The following is a 13,960-nucleotide window of genomic DNA, read 5'->3' as shown; positions in this document are numbered from 1 at the left end:
GCTCTGCGCCTCGCCACTCGCGCCTACGGGGCGGCGTCCCGCGGGGAGCGGGAGCAGCGAGCAGGTGGCAAAGGGGCGCGGGAGCGCGGCCCGCACGGAACGAAACGCGCCGGAAGGGGCCCCCCAGCCACCGGCGTGCAATCGACAGTCGCACCCCGCCAGCCGCGGGAAGGGGCACGGTGGGCGCTATAGCCGCGGTAGCGCCCGTCCGCACCCCCACGGCTGCGCCCGTGTGCGGGGCCAGGCGCGGGTGCGCTGGGTGGGACACACGAGAAGGAGAGGAAAAATAAGTCGTTGTCTGGCCCGTACGGGGATCGAACCCGCGACCTTGGCGTTATTAGCACCACGCTCTAACCAACTGAGCTAACCGGCCTGTTGACGGTAGGTAGTGCTCGTCTATTGGTGGATAAGGGCGTCCAGGCTCCGCAGCCCCACCCAGCCTGGACAGGGCAGGTGGCGAGCGGAACGAGGGGCCTCCTCGCCCCCCCCCAGCAGCGCCGCAGCCACGCCCGCCCGTGCGGGACCCGCTCGTCCAGGGAGCGCTGTGCCCCGCCTATGGGGATGCAGCACCTGGGAGGTAACAAGCACGGGTCACGTTTGTGGGGCGACTTCACCTCTTAAGTCAATAGGCTCATACTTCCCCAGGTTATGATTCCAGTTTCATTTAGTTAAACAAAATATGTATTTTGGGCGTATACGTTAAAAGCGTTTACTCTTCTGGTTGTTTAATGCACTGTTAGGATGTTAATTTGCACGGACAAATGATTCACATTTTCCTAGTATTTTGGTTTTTACTACATACGCAGCATTTTAAAAGAACTTTTCTTCTCAGCTTTGAAGCCTACATTAAAATAGTCCGCTCAGCAAAAGGCAAATACCGTGAAGGGGGGCGGGGACGCCTCTGCAAAACGGTGTTTTTTTCGGAGACCGCCTGCCTACAGCTCGGTGAGGAAAACCCGGTTCAGCGGCGCGGGGCCGTGCAGACCCCCGGCTCCCCGCTTACTCCTCGTGTAAGCCGGAACCCGGCGACACGCACCGCCCCCGCCTAACCAAGCCAGAAATGAACCCCGCGGAACCGCGACCTGCACTGGCACGGGGAAGCCACTGGGGATCAGGAGCTCACCGAAGATCAACCCGAGCCCGCACCGGCCACACGTGTGCCAGCCCCGACACAGGCCAGGGCCGCCCGCGCCGCCGCTGGGTTTGCGGAGTGCTCGGCGGCCCGGACCGAGGGCTGCGCGCATCAGCCCCTCACCCACAGAAAGCTCAACCCCACCGCCCCAAGCAGGACGGGCCAGCGGAGAAGAACCGCTCCGCGCACAGCACGGCACCGGCGGAGGCTGACAGGCCGCAGCGCCGAGGCGGACGCACCGGCCCACCGCAACCCCGCGGCCGGAGGAGCGGCTGACCCCCCCACCTCCGCGTGCGGCTAACGGACACCCTGCTGCGCGCCCCCGAGCAGGCGCAGTGGCCGCGGCGAGCAGAGGCGGGGCGGCTCCCCCTGCGCCGTGCGCCCCGTGCGCCGGGGGCGGGGAGGGGCGGGGCGCGCAGGGGCGGGGGCGGAGCCTGGCGCGGGGAGCCGGAGCCTGCGCGGTTGCCAGGGTGACGGAAATACAACATGGCGTGCGGAGGGCCGGGCTGGGCCAGGAGGTGCTCGGCGGCTGCGGGGCGCTCGGCGCCTCTCTCGCTCACCCGGAGACCTGCACCCGAGGCGGGATGAACAGTAAGAGGGCGCGGGGGAAAATAGCGGGCCCTGCGCGGTGTGGAGGCCGCGGGCAGAGGGCCCTGCCTGAGGGGCGGCGTGGGCCCCGCGCCTTTGAGAGGCCGTCGGCCCGGGCCCGGGGGAGCGCCCTGGCGGAGGCGGGCCGAGGTGCTACCGTAGCCCTTAGAAACAGCCATCGCTGCAGCCCATTGCCACCTCCTAGTTCTCCCAACGGAGTCCGTACTCGTAAAATGCTGGTCTCTGCGTGCCAGTCCTCCTCTTCAACAGGGCGCTAATAAATCTTACCCTCGCCCCTGTGAAGGAATAGCCTCTCTGGTCTCTGAGTAATTTCTCAGAAGCTGCTGGCTTTTTCTCATGCTTTGTTCTTCAAGCCTTTCCTTCCATTGCTTAGCATCCTTTCTCAAATCATCCCATGTCGCATCCTACACATCTGGTGTGTTTCTGAACACAGAAATCATGTGCCATGGCCTTGTGACTGTGGCTGAATTTGAACTTCTTGTTGCTTTCTTCATTTTTTTGGTTATTTCTCTCTTCCCCCAAGCATCAATGTATTTAATTGTCATGGCTTTTTCTTCCTCAGCTAGCTGGCATCTTTGCAGCAAAATAATCTGCTTTAGGTTTTTATAATACCCTGTTTTGACTATTGTAGTGCGATCTTTTTTGTTATTTTGTATTGGATTCTTTAATTCCAAATGATGACTGATTTTCTATGCTCTGTAGTTAACAGCAATAGAGGTGTAGTCTTTGAATTCCATTATTTGCCCATAATTCTGAATTACATTGTTCCTAATTTCCAGGGTCCTGTAGCTTCTTGCACATTAAACTGTCCTTCTGTTGAATGATTACCTCCCTGCCATTTTTGTGGCCACTTTTTTTGGTGTTAGACTAATCCAGATTGCTACAATTTATTCTTCCTAACCTTTATCTGCCTTTCCACTAAGCCTGAACAGCTGTGTGCTGAAACAGGAGAGAAAAGGAAGAGGTTAGGTAATGTCTAGCTTGTTATAGATGCCATGAAAGAATTGTTAACCCATGGTTAGGTTATGATTATTCTTTATGTTATTCTTTAATGTTATGTGCAAGGGTAATTAAAATACTTCATTCAATTTCATCCTCAAAGTTTTCAGTCTTAAAATGCTGATAAAATTTTTAACACTTCTGGCACTGATGATCTTCGAGTTCCACAAACTCAGGCAAACAAGCTAGTAATTAGTTTCGTTTTGTAGCTGTACCAAGTTTCATAGCTTACAATTGACATACTTTGACCTGACTATTCTCTTTCAGTATGTGTTTGAAGTCAGTTGTTTTGGTGAGGTTTTTTACCACCTGGTTGCTTTTGAAGGATCAGTTATATGATGCTGAAGTGGGTTTTTAAGAATCTCCAGAAGTCTTGGCCTGTGAATGCAAATTCAAAATTTGTATTAAATTGTTAGTACATTTAAAGTCTGAATTTTATTTCTTATTTATATAAACTTTTATGTTATTATTCTTACAGTGGCAAGAGTTCCTTTCAGCTTCTCATTAAACAATAACTAAGGGGTCACATGATCATTCTCATTTTCTCCCTAGGAGAAAAGCTCTCCTATTTTCAGTGATATTTTGTTGAGAGTTTACATGTTGATTTTATGCATCGGAGACATTTTGATTCTGCACTTTATTTGGTCAATTGAAATCATTTAGGTCTTTACTGTCATTCTTTTCACTGGATGGTGCTCTCTTAAGTGCCAGGCAAAAGCCTGAGTTGTTTAAGTGCAGGTTTCTTCTTTTGTATATATAGCGCTCTGTTGTAAAACATTAAAATAACAAACCTTATATGAAAAAATTCTTTAGTTCTGTAAGACTATTTTAGAGTGTGTAAATAATTAATTCTTCTTACACTATTAGAACTCTTCAGTTTAAAATTAAAAAAATCAAATTATTTTGAGCCCGCCACTGTCATCTGGATTTCTCTTGTAGGGGCAAAATACATGTCTAGAAGAAAATATAAACAAAACCAAATTATATAAACATATACTGTCTGACTTCTTTATATATCTACGAATATTTTCAATAAATTTGTACAATAATGCTTTCCCTGTGTTTGTCTGCCGAAGTACTTTGGTTCATTAACACCTATGGCTGGTATACCATAGATATTAAGATCTTATTTTCAGATCGTATGATTTGAGTATTTTTTTTATGCTGGAGAATTAATTACTTGCATTTAGGAAAAGAAAAATATGGGATTGCCATCGATTAGAATCAAAGAGTAGGTTAACAAATAGCTAATTTTTTTTCTTATCTACCTGGGGTTTTTTTTGCCACAGGACTGGCTCTGATGTTACATGAACATATAACATTGCCACTGTGTAACTTACTGGAGAGGATCAGTTGCTACCAAAAAAAATCCATTGACACTTTTTGTTTGGAATTATGCAAGAGTGGGATTTAAGTACTCTGAATTTGTGATCTCCATCTTATATTTAGATTTTTAAATAGGATTGTAAAACTTAAGGTAGGGTTAGAGAGCATGGTGCAAAGTGTGATTGCTACTGGCAAAGCATGTTACTTGCTCTTAGTCATGTTGCTTAGTGAACACCAAAGGCTAGGGATCACCTTCCTTAAAGCACTTACTGACCAGTTATTAAATAATGGCCAAATGAATTAAACAGTCTGCTGGTCTCTTCCCAATTTTGAAGTCTCTGTTAGAGATTGCTCCTTTACCCATAATAATTTTCAAAGTCTGTTTCTGCTTTTAAAATAGTTCTAAATGTAAATTGTCTGTATAGAGTGCGTTAGATGGTGTCATTGATTTCAAATTACTCTGCTTTCTCCTATTTTTCAGATATAGATGACCTAATTAGTTTATGATACAGCAGATAATGATCAGAAAACCTAAGCACCAGGTGATAAAAATTAGAAGAGCAACTGACAAGTCTCACAGAAGTGCTGCTACTGTATTGGAGAAAGAGGGATTTGCAAGGGGAAAGTTTCTACTAATTAAAATACAAACATTTGGATCACAAGGAAAGGAAAGACCTTTTTTTTTATTTTTAACAGGAGTAAGTGTGAAAGTTGGGGAGGAGAAAAGAGATGAAGACCACACAAACTGGTTGCAAGTTGGAAGACAGTGTTAGAATGCCCCTGCTTAAGTAACTTTTCCCTCCACAAAAGTCTTGGCAGGCTTTCTCCACTGTGAGGCTGTATTTATACTTGTAAATTAAACATATCTGGAAATCTTCTTGGACACAAAGAGCAACTGGCATGAAATGCCCCACATCTATGCTAGTAAATTCTCTTTATCTTCCAAAACAAGGCAGTAGGACAGAAACTGCTGGAGAAATGACCTTAGAAGGAGTCCTCACATAAGGCTGGGAAGATGCCTAGGAGAGCGGTGGTTGTCAGAGGTCAAATCCAGGCCAGGAACTGTTGTCACAGTAACTAATACAGACAAGTACACTTCACTGAATTTACTGCTATCGACATAGCTTAAGACTCCTACAGTTATTCTGACTTCCTTAAACGGGTTGAGTATGATGAAAAAGCTTCCCAGGTCTGCCTCCCTCAAAATAACTGGGTTTGGTTCTTTCTTAAATAATAAGACTATGTCAAAAGCAACAGCAGCATAAAGCTAACCAGAATTGGGTTTTGCTTAGGTGGAATTACTGGAAGAATTGTCAAGGATAGAATCTGTAGGTGCTAAAAATAAAGGGAAACGGGAGGATGAAGTGGGTGAAGGGAACCAGGCACTGGGATTGGTAAGGAACAGTTAATCACAAAGCTGAAGGAGAATAAAGGAGGAAAGAAAAGAAATGTCAGTTTTGAAGGCAATTAGGAGGCGACTGGAAAACTAATATACATAAAGCTTTTGTCATAACCCTTATGTTATCTGTTTCATCTCTTGAAGTTCTACAGAACTAGATTTGACTGATTTCAGCATCCTTGTGTTTGGTGCACTTCTTCAAGCACTTTGGCCTAGTGTGGAACTCCTATCTGAATTTATTATGGGAGTAAAGCTTTAAAATCAGGAACTGCAGGAGCTGCTTTGCTTAAAAAAGAAAAAGGGGGGGGGGGCAAAAACAAATGAAAATAACCACCCAACCAAAAATACCACAGCAAAACCCAACCAACCAACCAAAAAAACCCCAACAAAAAAAAGCCCCCCAAAAACACAACAGCAAAACCCACATGATGGAACAATGACAAGATACACTTGCTTTTTAAGATAACTTTATGTTTTCAGTACAATGTAAACAAATGTTGGGGTTTTTTGGTGAAAGAAGCAAAAAGTAAGTTCAGGTACAAGTTGCTAATGTGCTGCAGCATTAAAGAGAATGAAATATTGTGTGCAGAGGCATCGTGTCTGTGAGCAAGGAGGTAGTAGTTCATTGTCCAAGATGGAATTAATGTATTTTACTTTCAGGAATATAGATTTCTGTAATATGGGCAGCAAAACTTCATTGGCTGGTATTCATTATATTTTCTCTCAATTAACTAGTGTGTTAACAAACCCCACCTTTTTTAAAAAAGAAGTTTTCTGTTAGAATTTAACAAATCAAATATGGATCAAAAACATAAGTCTTCATAACAATTTGTATTTTAAACATACTGAAATGGTCTAATTTTGTTTTTAGACTAAACCAACTGGTCAGATAGGAGAGGGAACATTTTCTGATATTCTGAAGACACAGTCTTTGGGATGGAAATTACTATGCCTGTAAACACATGAAGCCACATTTTGAAAGGTATGCATAATTCATCATAGTACTACAGAAAAAATCATTTAAATTTGGTGAGGAAATGTGAAATTAAGACTAAGTGAAGTTTTTTGAGTACATGTGTATTAAAAAGGTTTGCATGTAGTACATACAAAAAGGGGCCTCTGCTACTGATTGTGCCAGGCCTTCCCATTTGGGATTTGGGTTATTTCCTTGAGTATTCTAATTGATGTCATCCACTGTACTAAATTCTGCCTGGCCACTGGGTCCAGGGTGGAACGAGAAGTGTGAGGACAAAATAGTTGATTTCTGCTGTGCCAGATGCACTGAATATACGTGTGCTGTTTTCCTTTTTGCTGTAAATAATAATCGCAGGAAGAAGAAATGTGTCGGTCTTCCCCCTAGACAACACTTTTTTCAGTCTTACTTTAAATATTGTTTTAATGCAGGTCAAAAACATGGTATTTATCTTTACTCCATGTATAGCATTAGTTCTACTTCATATTTGCATTTACGTTTAATTATATACATCAGCAAGATCTTACATGGTCACAAAATAGGTGCTTTTTACCAGTCAGGAAAACAGAGGAGAGGGCTGTGTGGAAGTAGACATAGACTTGACATTCTCCTCCAAATACGTAAGTGACAAACAGTGTCTTTTGGGTCACTGGTTTTGTATTCTCAGTTAAATTTATTAAGTTCCTAGTGAAATTGGTGGGAGTGATACATTTGTACATACAAAGTAAAATGGAACATTTTGCTCTTAGTTGAGATTTCACAATGTAACTCGGAGTTGCAAAGGCTGTAAATTAAAAACAAAAAAGATAACTCAAATATCTTCAACTAATGTAGCTTCTGATTCTCTTTTGTGTTATTAGAGAACTGTTGGTCCATTTGTACATTACCTACAACTGACCAAATTGTCCAATCAAAAGATTATTTAATTGCCTAACTATATCAAGGGCAGAGAGTATACCAATTCAGTGGCAGGGCATAACAAGCAGACTCTTTTTTTCATGTAGCATGTTTAAAACATCTTTTAGGCCTTTAACCCTTTGATAATTGACCGACAAGGTCTGCTGATGAAATTAACTCTTTTAGCAACAGGTAACAGTGTTTTAAGCAGAACCTGGCTGTACAAGGTATTTCTCCTAGTTTCAAATTGGGAAATACTGTTTGGGTGTTTAGCTTTACATCTGACTGTGAAAAGGCCAATGTATCCTGTTCTGATCCATTAAGTAGTGTGCAAAGCTCTTTGTTTCCTGCTTCCTTTCCAGAGTTTCTGTAGTGTGTAGTGTTATTTTTTATTATAGTCTAGGAGGACAACATCATAATTAAACAACAGTTGAATAGTGTTTATTTTACATGTAAGAGGTTACTATCAAAACTTTATTTTACATGTTAAATTTGGCAGGGCTGGGTTGTCACTTTCGGCATCATGCTGAGCAGCAGTTGGAATGTATGCTACACTGGCGCAGAATAAACAGCATCATACATATAATGCAACACTAAATTCCTCCCAGATAGCTCCTTGGCATGGTAACTGATGTCTGGAGTGCAATACATTACTGCTTACTTGTTCGGGTAAGTCCAGCTACTCCAAGCTGCAAGAAGGAGTAAAGCCATTTACTGATTACTGCTTTGCTCTACAAAGAAAGAAAGAAAGTAGGCAGACCATTTATTAGGTCCTGCACTTGAAAGTTCAATTACAGACTAAAGTGGAGTAGGTTCTGATAGTCTCATGGCAGGGAAGAAAGACAATTATAATCCAGTCCCTGACTGCAAGTCAGTCGTCGTCTTTTCTAATTCAATTTTAGTATGAAACAGGTGAATAATCTGAGAGAAATACTATCACTAAGGAGGTTGAATCTGCATCCTAATATCCTTATGTTGCATGAAGTTGTTTTGTAAGTATGGTGCTTTCATTTCTTTCTTCTTTATTCCTATATTTGCATGATATCCAGTAACTTTTGGGTCTAGAGGCAACCTGTAGGCACTTAATCAGCTCTTCATTCCAACAGAAAGAAAAAAAAAACCCCAACAAATATGTTGAATTCTGAAGTCCTTATGCCTTTTTTATTTAGAAAATCTGATGTAGTGCTTACTTTCGCTGGCACTTTTGCAAAAGACCAAAAATATTTCAACCTCAATATTAAAATTATAGACTAGATATATTTTAAGCATAGCTAAACTTCATATCATAATACATATTAGTTGCTGGTGATTTCAACCCATGTCCCATATCCAGTGAGTGCTTTAACTGCACAACATCACGTCTACTGGAGACAGTATTTTGGTTAGGCACACTCAGAGCATATCTGCTGGAATAGGCTTTGGTGCTTCAAAGATCCTGGTTTGACTTGTCAGTTTGAACTAGGGATTGAGGCAGATTGGCAGTATCGCTTCATAGCCAGCTTTGCAGACACCCCTTTGCAAATAACAGAAGTTTAGAACTCTGAATTTGACAGCAGCTGAGCTATGAATTTGGGAAGAGATCAGCCAGTGACAAAGTTGGGTTCCTTAGCCTCATTAGGCACTTAATTGTCTTCTGGGGACATGTTCTGCCTCACAAAGAGGTCAGATTTCATGACAGCATTTACTGCATTACTGTGTGTTACACTTCATCACTATGTAGCAGCAGACATTTACTTCATTACTGAAATACTTGACACGAAACTTGTTGACTGCTCTAAAATATATTTTTCTGGCTCTTCAGGCTGTCTTACTCTTCTGCTCGAGGCTGTGGTACTGTGCTGTTATTGACAGGCCCATTTTCTCCAAATACCTGAAAAGCCAGTAATCGTGTCGGCGGCTTAGCTTTCTGGAATTCTCAGCTTCAGCTGCTGTGCCGTTAACTAAGTGTAACCCAGATGGCCAGCCAGCTCCCCTAGCTCTTTCACACTGTCTGCAAACTGAATTGCAGCTTGTACGCTCCACCTTTTTCTGTCTGGGTTCATGGAACGTTGTGGAGAGGATGTGCTTTAGTACAATGATCTCACAAGAAAACCTGAAGACCTAAAGATGTCTGTCTGCCTCTGCAGGGCAGTGAAATGGAGAACAAAGTGTCAGATGTATTATCATATCGTGATAATACTTAAAATTGCTGTTGTCAGCAAAACACAGATTCTAGTCAGGTGCTCATCTCCAGGCAATAGAGCGCTGCTGGTGACCTAACTAGGAAGTACATTCATATGTAACGGCTTTCCTGTCTTTTATTGTAAGATTGTATCAGTTAGTTTACTGGAAGTTTCTTGATACTGAACAGTGTGATATGCCTGGAAAAGATGCCTTCAAATAACTTGACAGGGTAAATCAGTTAACTTTTGCAATGGATGATTTGGATAGTGTAAACTAAAACTATGACACCTCAGACCCACGTTGAAGAACTTCTATGAAAAAGTATCAATTAAAAATGAAAATGTCCACTTTAATACTGGTTAAACTATGTACTTTTTTCCTACGGTGTATACAAATCAACATGTAAATTTTATTTCTAGCTTAAAATCTTATTTGTTTCTTAAGTGATAAAAAAGCTGGCTCCCTTTCACTGATATATGAACGTACGGACATGAATATTCATGAGCTGATAAAAAGTATGTAGCATACGCTTAAGAAACACACAAACCCTCTTTGTGTAGAACACAAAGTGGAATTAATTATTTTTCACTTGGTTGTTCACCGTTACATATTATAAAAGTCATAGGGAAATTTTGTGCTGTACTGCCTTGCTTTCTGTTTCTTTCCAGTGCAATATACCCACTTGTTTAAGGTGTGGATGCATGCAGGTTTCTAGTGAGTCAGGCCCACAGCCATCTATTTCTACAGTCAAACTTTGGCTAAAAGCAGGGAAACGACATTGGCTGCAAAACACAAAATAATTACTTTATGTAACAAAAAATACAACTTGAATGGGGTTTTCGTTATGTCAGCACTGTAGTGATATAACAAGAAAAGTATTCCTATTTGTTTCAAAAACTACTGAATCAATGAATAATGTTCTCCAATTTTTATATCTAGTAAAAATGCCCTTTACCAAGTTTTTGCTATAAAATAACATTGTTCTCTGAGACCGCCTGTATTTAAAAATTCTGGAGCTGCTTGTTGGAGCAGCTTGGAGATTGTAAAGCTTAAGGAAGAGTTCCTACAAAGAACATTTAGAACAAAAGCTGATTTAAAGCCAAATCTCTTATAGACACCAAAGGAACTGGATACAGCAAATCAAGGGGTACTTATAATGAAATACTAAAAGAGGATTTTTTTTCTGAATAGTTAAAAATTTGTAATATTTAAACAGTTGGGAGATTCATTTAAATAACTGAGCATGCAACTGGCGTTCAGTGTAACAGAATAGGTAAAAGACTTGACCCCAAACATTACGTTAGTGACACTGAGTATTCAGATCTCAAACAAAAGGAATAACCCCTTTCCTGACCTATATATAAAGTTGAGATTAAAATACAGTTGTTTGCGGATCACTGAAGCAGACATTAGTATTTGCTGGCTTTAATAAAACATTTTATTTTTCTAGGATAAATTGGTTAAGTTGTAAAGTCAGAGTAAGAGCATATAGGAAGGAGTCTTCATTGATAGTAAGTTAGTCTAGTGCGTTAAAAACAATCCTGTATCTTCTCCTTCCAGGAAAGATACTGTACTTTAGTTATGATAAACCAGAATGTTTAGGTTTGTTCTTTAAATGCCTTCTCTCTCTTTTTTTTTTTTTTTTTAACCACAGAATATTTGCTTTCATTTGATTACATTTCTCAGTGTCTCATTCTTTTCACGTGAAAAAGCCTCTATATTAAGCGTTGTATACAGATGGAAATTAGTCTAATAGTTTAAGTATGTTCTGTTATGCTTCTTCTATTTTAAAATACAATTTTTATCAAATTCAGGTTTTCCATGTGAAGATTGTTTTCCCACACTTAGTTTTAAAAACCTTTTCTATGGCATGGTGAATCAGTTCAAAATGAAATCTGCGTTCAATTGTAATCTGAAGTGCTGGAGTTAGGGGTTATTGGAACATTAATCTGGGTTTACCTGAACTTCTTTAAATTGCTGGTGGTTCTTTATGGTCTGGATTCTGTGTGTGGATTTAGTTTCACATGATATAATGTCTTTTTTTCACCTTTTATAAGGTGGTGGCACAGGGGGTAGAGCTTGTTAAATCACAGAATAAAATGGGAAAATGAACAACAGATTCCTATGGAGAGTATAATAAATTTTAAAAAGTATTTTGATATTTTGAATTATTAGTATTTCATTTGTGTCAACGGTTTTGGATTTTTCAGAAATTAATTTTTGTGTTTCAAAGGAGATGTGTCAACACCACAATTTCCTATGGGGCAGAAATAGTTTTTATTTTCTTCCCCAGCCAACTCTACTTGTGCAAACTCAACTTATTGCAAAGTCAAGAAATGTAACTTGTGGCAGTCATTTCAAACAATAAATATGGCAAAGATTCCAAGTACGTAATTAAATTGGAAAATTAATCTTAGTTCTGAGCCAGAACACTTACTGACTGAGGATATCCAGAAAACAATGGCAAGTAGAAGGAGCTCCTTTTGAACTTTCAGCATTGTGATTTGAAGGAGTGCATTATTAATTTGTAAAACAATTAAATTTTTCATTGGCGATGATCTGTCACAAAACAGTTTTCAGAGTATACAAAAGGAGCTATATCTTGGATGATTTGGAGTCTTTTATAAATACTTACAGTGTATAGTAATGTGAATACTTCTTGTTTCCCAGCTACTCTGTATTTTGCAAAATTAAGTTTAATATAGGTGCAGAGCAATTTAAAAATACTTTAGGTTGGAAAACAAGAGGCAAGCTTGTACAAAGTTTTGTAATGAATCGAAACTTGAAGCAGAGGTTGACTGAAAGTGAATTTCTAATTTAACAAGGTGTATAGAGACACTTATGTAATTAGGAGAACAGTTCACAGGTCATTTAATAACTGAAAAACAGTCTTGCCTTTTGTTTAAGCAAGAACAATTTGGTCATTTAAAATGATGAAAAAATTATTTCTCAGAGAGGTGGGGAAGATACCTCAAGCGAAAACAATTTTAGGCTCCAGTGCTGCTGCCTTATGATACATTTCATCATTAATTCCAAAAAAGGTTTTTCTAATGATAAATCTGGAAGTAGAAGAGCATCGGCCTCAGATTTTACTAGTGGCCTGTAATGAAAAAACAATTGAGCATGACTTCTTTTTGTGAAGGCCTGATTTCTTAAATACTAGTAATAATCCCAGTTGGTTTGAATAGCTGCATTTTTATAAAATCTTTTCTACAATAAATGGCAAAAATCCTGATGTTGAAATACCATTTATCTCTACTGGGGTAATAATAGTACAATTCCCGATGTAAATGGTACTCTGTGTCAAGTACTTTCTTATCTAATCCTGCTCAGTGGATTACGCAGCTGACTGGAGGAGGACTGTAATCAGTTAGAAACACAAGTCCTGCTGGCCGCTAGGACTTGCAGCCTCAATGGGTTATTGTCCTGATCATCTCCTTCCTCCTCCCCAGCCAATTACTCATACTACTGTCATCAGGCAGATCAGTACCTGCTTTGTTTTTCAAAAATGCGATCATTTCTGCCTCCCTTGATGACATTGCAGAGTTTACATAAAGGCATTACAGCAAGATTAAAAGGCCTTTGGAGCCTATAAAAGAAAAAAGCTGAGTAGTTACGGAATGGCTCTGAAAAACAGATAAATTTTATAATAGTCGTTATTGCACAATGGCAATGGCAAGCTAAACTACATAGGTTAACCATTAATTTGCAAGTCAAATGTGAATCACAGTCATTTCAGTGTTGCAGTAATTTGAGGTGATTGAAATGAATCTTGAACCTTAAGGACAGATATGTTGTTTAGAGAAGAAATTAGATGTTTAGAAGTGAAATATTGCAGTTCTGTTAGAACTTGGGGAAATATACTAAGAAAGACATGCAGTAAAAGCTAAGGCAGATTACAGACTATTGAACTGACAGTTGTTAGCCGAGCTATTCTGGTGCATATTGAAATCTAAATTATGCCTGAAGTTGAGTGGAAAATGGATTAGAAAGCTAGCTATAAATGACAGAAATAGTATAATTGAAAAAGGTACTATCAATGCACTATTGGAAGCTGAAAAGTTGTTGGGTTTTTTATTTGTTGTTTGCTAAAAAGGACTTGTGCAAGTTCAAATTTAATTCTAGGAAGAAGAAAGCCATTACGGGGTGGGGGGATGAACTACATGTACCAGTTATGCAAATTTCTTGATTACATACATAGGTAAGAGACGTGGTTCAGCAACAGCTTTACAGTAAATGTATCGTACATTTATTTCAGGGTCATCTCTAAGCAGAGACATACACTTGTCTGGGCAGCAGACTGCTGCAGGCAGAAAAAAAGGTCACTGCCGAGATGCAGCTTTGCCGCTAGCAGAGCCCTGGAAGGCAGCAAGCAGGCAGCCCACGCTGCTGCCAGCACCCAAAGGAGCTGCAGTGCTTGCTGCAGGAAGCCCTCCTGGGAGGGAGTGGCCCTTGCAATCCT

At 40.6% G+C, this 13,960-nt stretch overlaps 1 protein-coding gene and 1 non-coding gene across 2 annotated transcripts in view; one reads left to right on the top strand and one right to left on the bottom strand.

Annotated features, from left to right (window-relative positions):
- Window positions 1–299: 299 nt before the first annotated feature.
- TRNAI-AAU (transfer RNA isoleucine (anticodon AAU)) lies at window positions 300–373 on the bottom strand. Its single transcript has one exon. It is a non-coding gene; the product is annotated as a tRNA-Ile (tRNA).
- Window positions 374–6,339: 5,966 nt separating this feature from the next.
- The window catches only part of MOK (MOK protein kinase), a gene marked incomplete at its 5' end in the record, with an annotated part of 28,405 nt that continues 20,784 nt past the window's right edge, over window positions 6,340–13,960 (top strand). Inside the window, 5 exon segments of the mRNA XM_056345980.1 lie at window positions 6,340–6,398; window positions 6,400–6,447; window positions 8,238–8,327; window positions 9,943–10,013; window positions 13,624–13,699. Of these exon segments, the coding sequence (XP_056201955.1) occupies window positions 6,340–6,398; window positions 6,400–6,447; window positions 8,238–8,327; window positions 9,943–10,013; window positions 13,624–13,699 (344 nt within the window).

This window comes from Falco biarmicus, chromosome 7 (genome assembly GCF_023638135.1).
Source record: "Falco biarmicus isolate bFalBia1 chromosome 7, bFalBia1.pri, whole genome shotgun sequence".
Taxonomy (NCBI): Eukaryota; Metazoa; Chordata; class Aves; order Falconiformes; family Falconidae; genus Falco; species Falco biarmicus.
Note: the sequence above shows the minus strand (reverse complement) of the source record. Positions and strands in the feature narration are given on the sequence as shown.